Raw genomic sequence first — 11159 nt, forward strand, 5'->3', positions numbered from 1 at the left:
CCTCCCTAAATAAGGTCTAAGACAGTTTGGTTAGAATACCAGGTACAGTGAATTAACAGCCGACCACCAGTTGGCATACAAATAACATTTAATGCAGGTAGTGAGAGAAAATGCGCTTTAGCTGCACTGCATGTTGCCAGGCTCTTTAATGTAAATGTTGAGAAAATCACTTGCATTGATGTGGTTGTCGATGACACCACGTACCTTTTCAAATGTGATTTCTAATGTGTTCTTTTATTTGTGAGTTGCTTCCTATTTGGCCGATTTTGGAAGTCGTGCCACAAAGATCTTTACTTATGGAGTCATATGATAGACAACAATGTGTACTTTAATGTAAAATAACTCTTAATATCCGATGAATCCAATATAAGCAAATGTGTCCGTTTATAGTTGAAAATAGATTGACCTTGTTTTTCTCTGATAAATCATTTAGCTTAATTTTATAGCAGATGATTGAATGAATCATTTTGTTGTCTATGATCCAAATAGTATTACAACTGTGCTTAAAGGAGTAGTGCATATGTGTAACTCCACTAGACGTAAACACTGATGTTCCGCATTCTCAGCTGAAAACGTTGCAGTAACTCGTCAAATGGAGTAGCAGGAAGAATGCCCAAGAATTACGTTCTAGCGAATAGCACACCCTAAGTAGAGCAATCCTGTTTCTAGGTGCATTACAATAGTGAGGTAGTGAAATATGTATGAGGCATTTGCAGCTTTGTTGGGAACATATGGGGAGCGGTTAGTTATTTACTATTTGTACAATTGAGGTAGCTAACAAGGACAAAGCAATGTTTACAGTTATTTACGCTCCTGTGTGGATAATCGTAGAAGCGGCATTGCAAAAATGTGCAGGAGAGAGGATCGCAGGGGTCGAGAAAAGGGGTCAGTGCAGAGGACCTTCAAGGGGAGATGTTTGAGGGCAGCCCTGTATGCTTGAATTGTTGCATTGTTAGTGATTTCGTGACCAAAGTGTTCCAGTGGTAGTGAGCTAGCAGCGTGAAAGTGCAGAAGAGTGAGGCAGCACAGGGAGGGTTGGGGACTGAGATGAAATGGTGATGGGGTGGGGAATAGCAAGAGAGAGTGGATAATAGATTGCAGGGTTCTTATCCATGGACTGCTTTGAACCCCAGCAAGAATAATTTGAATAGGAAGCCGTGATGCATTGATAGCCTGCCAGCATGAGGGGGTGGGTGCACGTTGGAACTGAGCAAGAGAGGTTGTAGCAAGGCACAACATTCAGATAGAATAAGGATTCTACGAGGGACGAAAATTAGTTGAATGAGTTTTATTCTGGACATGAATTTTGATGGAGTGGTGGCGGATGTGGGGGTAGAACCTCCTAATGTTGGTTAAGTGAGGGGGTTGTAGAAGGTGAGGGGAGCCAAATAGAAACCTGGGGGACTTCTTCTTGAAGATGGGTAAGATAGGAGCTGCATTTCTTTAGGTTAAGAAGTATTGGTGGGATAGGATAGGTAGACAGCAATCCTGTTAAAGGCATGCCCAGGATTGCTGAAAGAAAGCGCTGGAAAGATGAGAGTAGAAGACTTTAAAGTGCTAGGAATTCGTTTTTTTCTAAAGTGTGAAACGTGGGTCAAAGCGGTTTTATCGGAGTGGCGGCTACAGAGCCCAGATGAGTCTCAAAGATCACTGTCCTCCTGGGAGAAGGTGATGCGATTTAAATTAAATTACACAAATTCAAGAACTTTCGAATATTGAGGAGCGAAGGGGCCCAGTTTTTAAGCTACCTTAGCGTGTCCAAGATGGCAACTTCTTTAAATATATTTCCCAATTAATTTTAGAACTATGAAATTGTTTTGCAAAATCAGTCACAAATGAGGCATGTGATCATGATCCACGGCCCCTTTTCAATGTATGTTCAGGGTCCTGCTCTAGAATTTAGAGATTAAACCTACAATGCAGGTACTCCTTCTAGTTTCACTGTTTAGACAGGTGCTCTTCAATGTTCTGTCCCGAGAGAGTAAGGAGACTGGTACAGCCTCCTATTCAGTTTTCTAGCTATCCATGGAACTTTTGGTAAGCTTTGCAATATTTCCCATATTGTACTCCATCTTGCACTAGTGGAGGATGCAGAGGAGCTCCAGCTCGGTGTTTGCAGGAACATACTATGAACACTGGTCTTTCTTCATGCTTAGGAGTCCACTCCATTATTATACGAGGAACACCGACTGCATTGTGATCTTCAGATGCTCTGCTTTATCATCATGCACAACTGCTAATGTTCCGAGCATGCTTCATGGATATTCAAGATGCTGAACTACTCGGGATGTCTGTCTTCTCTATTGACTGGGCTCCTGTGCCTTGGCTCCTTTTCCATTATATTACCCACTTAGTGATTACTATGTGCTCTTAGCAAAGGCTGCTCCATGCTTACCACAGTCTTGGCTCAGGGTTGCCATTTCACCTGCTCCCATCCTGTTGCTGGGCACCCAGTCTAATTGACTTTTCCACAGGGGGCTCCTGTTTATAGGTAAATAATGTGTTTTCTAGTGTAGCTCCAGTGTTTGAATCAACATCTTGGTTACTGAAATATGCGTTGTAATCGGTTTGCTTTAGTCCACTGTTAAGAACTCCACTATTTCAGGATCCTACAATATATATACAATTCTTATATTGACAGACGCAGCAAAACACAGATGTGTTCACTAGGCAACGGTGTTGTTTTTCTTTGTGTTTATAGAGGCTAATCACCTGTCAGGGTCGTTGCCATTTACTAAAAACTGAAATTCTTCGTTAATTTAAGAGTTTTGCATGTACTACTCGATTGACCTAAGATTCAAATGTTCACACACTTATTTTACTACTTTCTTTTTTCCACAGAGATTCAGAGAAGATCTCCTCTTCCAAGTCGCCAGAACCACTGTCTCCTGTGAAAGACAACCTAGTACTTACTCCGGAAACGGAAGAGGATATTTACAACAAACCTGATTGCTTACGAGTTCAGAGGTCAATTTTCACATGAGCAGATGCCATCTATTTGGAACTTGTTCAAAGTTTGGGGTCCTTTCTGACGGCTACAGTTTGCCAACTTGCACTGTTTGGTGGTGTGTCCTGGTTTCCTCTTTGACTGTTTTCTAGCAGCAAAAACATTTTACAGACCACCGATGCACAGGCATTTCTTGCCATCTTGTATATATAACTCCTCCATTTCATTAATTTGAATACCACGTTTTTAGTGTCTAAAATTACATGAAATGAGCGCAATGGTGCATTCAGATAATAAAATATTTTTAAGTCTTTTTTGTGTTATTTTATTGCACATAACCCTTGCTAATTATATTATGCACCTTTGCTCTTGAATTGTTGCCAGCCCCTGTATCCCACCCCACCTAAAATCGTTCACTACGCTGATCTTTTAGTTACCCTATGTTTAACTCCCACAGTGCTTTGCTGTTTTCTGGCTAGGTAAATGCTCCGCAATGCCAACATAGAACTGAAGAGATGCAAGGCAGATGTGTTGTAGTCCCAGTTCTACATTTTCTTTTACTAGATTTTCACTGGATACCATATGTGTGTGTCCCGCAGCACTTAAAAAGAATGGAAAGTAATCACTGGCTACAAATTGTAAAGTTGTTTATTCTCTCTGGTTCTTCAGTAGTTACATGTACGTTTTCAGTTGTGCATAATTCAAAACCTTTGCTATGTACCCTTCCTTTTGGATTACAGGGTCCCATGTTTCTCCAGCATGGGGTCTGGCATGGATTCACATGCTCATGAATATTCCCCGTCGTCAGGCTGGGAATCCTCGGTAAAGAAAAATCAGTATCAGTTTCGTTTCTGATCTGTCTTTCATAGTAGTAACCAATCACTGATCTCTGCGTCATACTGACCACAGCCAATGACTGCCATCTCCCTAAGCCCCGCCTCTGGCAGCCATCTTCAGATTTTTACCGCACGTTCAAGTGTTGGGATCCTCGTGCTATTGCTCTCGAGCTGTAGTGCTTTTTTCACACTTTTTCTTGGGAAATTTTCTCTTTTTCGGTCAAAAGAGCCTCAAACTCCACCGTTTCTTTATCCGATCCACGGGGACCCATGTCGGATTCTTCTACGCCACTCAAGGGTGAATATTTCGTCGAGCCACGCTTTTGGAGGACTCCAGAAGTTTCTCAGGCCCATCTCGATCATGGCCCAGGAGAAGGGAAGCTCGACGCCCGGAAAGCTGTTCAGGGTCTGCCCTGGATGCCAGCTTCAGAATGTCTTTAAGGAGGACAAACACTCGCTTTGCCTCTACTGCCTGCATGAGAACAAGACACACGTGGAGAAGGACTGTGCGTTTTGCGGCAATATGTCGGAGCGGACCATGAAGGACCGCCATCTGCGTCTCGCCAACTGGCTGGAAGGGAAGAGCCCGTCAGGCGAGAAGAAGAAGTCCGAGCGGTCTTCTAAGACCTTTGAGGGCACCGCGGCGACGGGGGTCCAACAGAAGGCCAAGCACCGCGAGTCCGCTGGCACCGGGAGCGCCGAACAGTCGGGCTCTACGGGCGCCAGGCAGGGCGCATCCTCCCCGGCACCATCAACCACCAGCCAACGCTCTGGCTCGGGTAAGAGGAAGGCCGAGCACCCGGCGAAGCTCCTGGAGAGACCCCGGTCGAGCTCGAAGGCCCCATCGGAGGGGGAGTGAGGCGGTGACCCTCCCCCCAAGGAGAAGGTGGTGAGCGCACCTAAGGTGGTGAAAGCCTTGATCCACCCGGCCAAGGCCTCTATCGAGACAGTCGCGGCGACCCTGGCTCAGCCTGTGGAGGCTACACCAGTAGTGGCGATCTCGGGGCCCAGAGTCTCCCTGCCACCGCGGAGGGAGTCCTCTTTCATAACCATCGACAGGACCCCCGTGAAACCTCCGACGGAGAAGAAAAAGGGGGGGGCAGGAGGTTATCGTGGATTTGGCCTCAACCTCTGAGGAGGAGCTGATCGAAGTCTTAGGCCACGGCGTTGGCGTGGAAGAAGACCAGCCAGTCGGGAGGGACCCCGACGTAGGAGACGACGAGAACGTCGAGGGTGCCGACGGGGCTCCTGACCGCCCGTCGGAATCCCCTCGACCAGTGCCGCAAGACAACTCGGCGGCCATTTTGTTGACTATACAGTCCTTATGCTCGGAGATAAGGATGAGATTGCCGTTACCACCAACGGAGGAACCGCTCCCGACGGGGGACCCAGAGCCAGGCCCTTCTGGGAGCCCTCTTCCTAAAAGAAGGATTCATCCTCCACCTCCTTTTCAACCATCGCGCCCTGCTCAGCCCTCCTCCCCGTCCACGACCCGTGGGGATGATACGGGGACTGACACGGCCGCGACGGGTACAGACGACGAGGTTTATGACGAGGATCTCCCGTCATCACCTCCTCCCCGGGCTTCCCCGCCCGACGAGATTGGATCGTTTCATGCCATGATCGCCAGGGCATCCGAGCTTTTCCAGCTCTGCCCGGAAGAGAAGAAGGAAGGTTTCCTTTATCAACGGCGCAAGACCAAGAGGAAGACAGTCCTCGCTGTACCTCTACTGGACGATATCTGGGATGAGGGTCTCGCCCTCCTCAAGAACCCATCCACAACGCCTGCAAGAAGGGTTCGGTACGAGAAGAAGTCCCGGACGTGGCCCCCTTGTGCCTTCGGGCACAGCCGACCCCGGACTCGGTCGTCTCCGCGGCGGCCAGGAAGAAAGCGGGGGGGGGGGCCTCGGCCTCTACGTCAACCTCCCCGCCGGACGGCGAGGGAAAGAAATTGGACACAATGGGACGCAGAGTCATCTCATCGGCAGCGACGACTATTAAGGCTGCCAACACCTTGGCTATCGTAGCCCGCTACGACAGGGAATTGTGGTACAAAATCGCCCCCCTGCTGGACTTCTTACCAGACGACAAGAGGGCGGAGGCCCTAGAGATCTTGCAGGAAGAAGTGGCGTCGGACCACGCCATTACGATAGCGACGCACATCGCTGACACTGGATTTCGCCAGTTGGGCAACGGCGTGTGCCTTAGGCGGCGTGGATGGCTCAAGGCAACTGACTTCCGTCAGGACGTGCAGACCAGAGTCTTGGACATGCCGTTCGACGAGAGCAACCTGTTTGGGAAAACAGTGGACGATTCCCTACAAGCCATCAAGACGGACACGGAGACGGCCCGGGCACTTGGTGTTCTCCAGCAACGACGGCCGCCCTTTCGGAGCGGCGGAGGCAAGCAGGGGCCTCCAAAGATTCCGGCGGTGGATTTTCCACCTATCGTCAAGCGGCCCGTTCGTCGTCGCAGGAAGCCTAGAGGGGACGAGGCAAGTCGGGCGGACGCCGCCATCGTCGCCAAGGAGGACAAGGCGGCAAAGCCTCATCCAAGCAGGACTGAACCGGCCGTGGGGTCGGGCCCCCACCGAAGCACCCCGGTGGGAGGCCGGCTGGCGAGCTTCGTCAGCGTGTGGGAGTGCATCTCCACCGACCGTTGGGTGCTGGACGCCCTGGCCCAGGGTCATGCGCTCGAGTTTCTAAAGAAGTGCCCGCGCATCCCCCCATGGCCAGGAAGGAACATCACATCCCTCAACTTCTCTTGGAGGTAAAGGCGATGCTCAAGAAAGGCGCCATCGAGCTCGTCCCAAAGAGGCTTCGGGGCTCCGGAGTTTACTCAAGATACTTCCTCGTGAAGAAGTGAGGATGGCGTCCCATCCTGGACCTACGACGACTGAACAAATTCATCAAGGCACAGAAGTTCCGGATGGTCACCCTCCAGCACGTCCTGGGTCAACTGAAGGAGGGCGATTTCCTGTCGTCGTTGGATTTGGAGGAGGCCTACTTCCATATCCCCATCCTAAAGGGACACCGAAAGTTTCTCAGATTCGTGGTCCAAGGGCGTCACTACCAGTTCAGAGCCCTTCCCTTCGGATTGAGGTCAGCAACCAGGGTGTTCACCAAGTGCCTCGCACCGGTGGCGGCACAGCTGCGCCTGGAGGGGATCCACGTCTATCCCTACCTGGACGACTGGCTCATCCGAGCAAAGACGAAGGAGCTCGCCGCAGAGCACACGGCGAGGACCGCCCAACTACTCACGGATCTGGGATTCTCCATAAACTATGCCAAGTCCCACCTGGTGCCCGCGCAGGACGCACTGTTTCTGGGAGAGAAGCTCGACACAGTGTCACTTCTGGCCTCTCCGTCGGAGGAAAGGACGAGGGCCATCTTGGGCAAGGTGCAGCGGATGCTGGTTGCGGACGCGGCCAGGGTGAGGTCCATCAAGTCCCTCCTCGGAATGATGTCTTCTTGCATTTATCTCATCCGCCTGTGCAGGCTTCGGATGCGCCCGTTACAGGAGTTCCTGGACGCTCGCTGGATCCAGACGACGGGCAGCTTCGAGGACAGGATCACGCTCGACGAGAGCTTCCGACGAGCGATCCGGTGGTGGGGCACCCGCGCGCATCTGACGGCGGGCATGGACTTCCAGACCCCGGGCCACCAGAAGACAGTGACCACGGATGCCTCCCTGGAAGGGTGGGGCTGCCGGCGGAGAAGTCCCGCCATATCAACGTCCTGGAACTCTGTGCAGTGTTTTGGGCCCTCAGGTCCTTTCTTCCGTCCCTCAAGGGCAAGGTGGTGAGGATCTTCACCAACAACACCACCACCATGTTCTACATCAGGAAGCAGGGCGGTACCAGATCCCCAGCCCTGTCCAAGGAGGCGCAGGATCTGTGGCATTGGGCCGTCGCCCAAGGGATGTTTCTGGTGCCGTTTCATCTGGCCGGAATAAAAAACACCATCGCCGACTCGCTCAGCAGAGAGCTGCGCTCGTGCCACGAGTGGGAACTACGACAGGATCTAGTGGACCGCCTCTTCCGACGGTGGGGCACACCCCAGATCGATCTGTTCATGACGGCGACGAACTCCAAGTGCCGAAGGTTCGCCAGCAGGCTTCTCCAGCCGAGGAGCATGGGTGATGCTTTCTCGTTCCCCTGGGAGGGCCTGTTCCTATATGCATTCCCTCCATTGCCATTGCTGATCCGGCTCATCAACCAGCTCAAGAGGTCACGGTGCAGGATGATCCTCGTCGCACCTTCGTGGCCGAGGCAGATATGGTTCCCGGACCTTCTGGACTTGTCAGCGTCCCCGTCAATCAAGCTGCCAGTGGACGCGGATCTTCTCTCCAGGGAAGGAGGCGCCATCCTCCATCACAACCCGAAGTCGCTGAACTTGCAGGCCTGGCTGCTGCAGCGTTAGAGTTTGGAGGTTACGACATACCGGCCGACTGCAGAGAGGTTCTTGCAAAGGCCAGGGCGTCCTCAACTCTTAAATGCTATGGACTCAAATGGAAGAGGTTCTCTGTCTGGTGCCACGCACAGAAGATTAACCCTATACGGATTACGGCTCCTCAAGTACTGCCGTACCTGCTGACGCTGGCCAAGGCTGGACTGGCGCACGCTTCCATCAAGATTCATCTTGCTGCAATCTCCCGTTACACCAGAACCACGATACGGACGTCTTTGTGGTCTCATCGGCTGGTGAAAGAATTCATGAAGGGACTGTTCAGATCGTTCCCGCCGGTGAAGGCCCCAGCGTGGGAGCTCAACGTGGTGCTGACCAAGCTCATGGGACCTCCATTCGAGCCTCTGTTGAAGTTCTTGTTGTGGAAAACAGCGTTTCTTGTGGCCATCACCTCCGCACGACGGGTGGGAGAGATCCAGGCCCTTTCCTGCAAGCCCCCGTACTTGACTTTTCACGACACGAGGGTAGTGCTCAGGACACACCCCTCCTTCATGCCGAAGGTGCCGTCGGACTTCCACCTCAACGAACCCTTGGTATTACCTGTTTTCTTCCCGTCGCCTTCGTCGCCGGCTGAAAGGACTTTGCACTCGCTGGATGTGGCTAGAGCGCTGAAGTTCTACGTGGACCGCACAAAGAGTTTTCGGAAGACGTCACAGCTTTTTGTGAACTTTGGACCTGTCAATCGGGGGAAGGCTCTCTCGAAGGCTTCCATTGCCAGATGGCTCTCCGGCTGTATCATGTACTGTCATCGGTTGGCAAACCGACCGCTGCCTGGCCGTCCGAGAGCCCATTCCACCAGAGCGATCGCAGCTACCACGGCGTTCCTATCTGGTGTGCCCTTGCTGGACATCTGCAGGGCTGCTACGTGGAGGTCGACGTACACCTTCACGAAATTCTACTGCATCGATCGGGATTCCAGGGAGGAGTCCAGGGTCGGCCAAGCAGTGCTGCGCAACCTGTTCGCCTAAGGTGAGCCTGGTGAGGAGGTAAGAATTGCTTAATGTTGAGTTTTGGATGTAATGCTTAATGTTGAGCCTTTGCCACCTCCCGTGGTTGTGCATGTGTGTACTGCTATGTATTCTTTTATTCATGAGCATGTGAATCCATGCCAGACCCCATGCTGGAGAAGGAACAAGTTACTTACCTGTAACTGTTGTTCTCCAGCATGGGTCTGGCATGGATTCACATGCGATCCCTCCCGCCTACCCCTCTGCGACTCTTCACTTGGTCATACTGCCACTTCACGTGCTACCAAATCTGAAGATGGCTGCCAGAGGCGGGGCTTAGGGAGATGGCAGTCATTGGCTGTGGTCAGTATTGGTTACTACTACGAAAGACAGATCAGAAACGAAACTGATACTGATTTTTCTTTACCGAGGATTCCCAGCCTGACGACGGGGAATATTCATGAGCATGTGAATCCATGCCGGGACCCATGCTGGAGAACACCAGATACAGGTAAGTAACTGGTTCCATTTTCGTTATAACGATGTCCAGCCTCTTTCAAGTTAATCATGTACTGGGCTAGGGTCATGCCAGGTTTGTTCCTAATTTACATTTCGAGGGGATTGGGTCCTCCGACGTATTCCATATCTATGACAGGTAATGTCCACAGCTGTGCTGCTTCGGAAAATCTTTGGCGTCTGCGTCGATGCGCCGTCCCCGAGGAGGACCACCGACGGCCGACGTCACCCGATGTGATAAGTAGGATGCACGACGACGCCCATAGCCTCAGTTCCGTTTTTTCCGCGAATGTGTTCACTTCGTGAATCTCGGTATGCCTCGACTCGTTGGAGTTGCTGTTTTCTTTCTCGGTTCGATGAACCTGTTCGGTTTGTTTGTGGCGATGTCTTTTTCATCTTCAACCCCACATCCGGGCTTCAAGAACTCTAGGGACTGTGGGTCCAAGATGTCGGTCACGGACTCGCACAACGCCTGCCTCTGGTGCCTCGGGGAGGCCCACGATACGGACGACTGTGTCGACTGCCAGTCGCTCACTGCGAAGGCCTTGCGAGAATGCAAGAAGAAAGTGTCGGTAGGTCGGGTGTCTAAGCCCTGGAAGTCGAGGTCTGCGGGGCTTTCGACCGATGACTCGAGGGGTGACTCTCCGCGTCGTCGTCGGAAGTCCGGTAGGTCTCCTTCCAGGAGTCGGTCTCGCAACTCCTCCGCCTCTTCTAGGCATTCCAGGAAGCGCCGGTATAGGTCGCCTTCCCCGTCCTCTTCCGAGGACTCCGCCCGTCGGCGGGTCGCTTATCCCTCCATGCAAGCAACACCGGAAGAATGGGCTTCCTTTGGGAAGCAGATGCTAGCGATTCTGGAATCGCAGGGCACCGGTCCGTCTGCGCCTCCGAGTGGGGTCGGTCGGCACCGGTCGAGAGACACCGCCCGTACGCCTTCGGGCTTGGGTGGTCGGCACGGCTCGCGGGAGAGGTCCCGCTCGGACAAGGGTAGCCGTTCTCGCCATGCCCGTTCCAGGTCCCGGTCCTCGACGCACTCGACCACGTGATCCTGTGCCGTCTTCGAAGAAGACGTCGACGCCTGTGGCGCCGAGGTCGTCGACGATTATTCTCGAGGTTCCGTCTTCGAGGGGGTCATTGACGCCGTCGGCACCCAGGCTGTTGAGAGACACGCTCGGAGCTCCGGCTTCGAGGACTGTGTCGACGCCGCCGATGCTGGAGGCGTTGCAGCTGACGACGCCGATTCGTTTCACGCCTTTTCTGTCGGCGCCGACTCGCTCAGCGCCCTGGACGCCTTTCGGGGCGGTGGTGTCGGAGGGGCCCCGTGGCACGGGGTTTGCCCCTAAAAAGGCTATGGCTAAGGTCCGGCACTGCTTTGGTCCGCAAAGGTCTTCCTCTCCCCGCCTGGAGTACATTTCAGAGGGTGATGAAGACTCTGATGGCGGTCTGGTTC

The 11159-nt window shown here is 52.5% G+C and overlaps 1 protein-coding gene across 1 annotated transcript in view; it reads left to right on the top strand.

The window, feature by feature from the left end:
- Positions 1 to 3260, top strand: part of EXO1 (exonuclease 1) — a 373191-nt gene extending 369931 nt beyond the window's left edge. The window contains exon 14 of the mRNA XM_069608142.1: positions 2842 to 3260. Coding sequence (XP_069464243.1) covers positions 2842 to 2983 — 142 coding nt within the window. The 3' untranslated portion in view covers positions 2984 to 3260. The remainder of the gene's footprint in view (positions 1 to 2841) is intronic.
- The last annotated feature ends 7899 nt before the right edge of the window (positions 3261 to 11159 follow it).

This window comes from Ambystoma mexicanum, chromosome 4q (assembly GCF_040938575.1).
Source record: "Ambystoma mexicanum isolate Mex_15411 chromosome 4q, UKY_AmexF1_1, whole genome shotgun sequence".
Lineage (NCBI taxonomy): Eukaryota > Metazoa > Chordata > Amphibia > Caudata > Ambystomatidae > Ambystoma > Ambystoma mexicanum.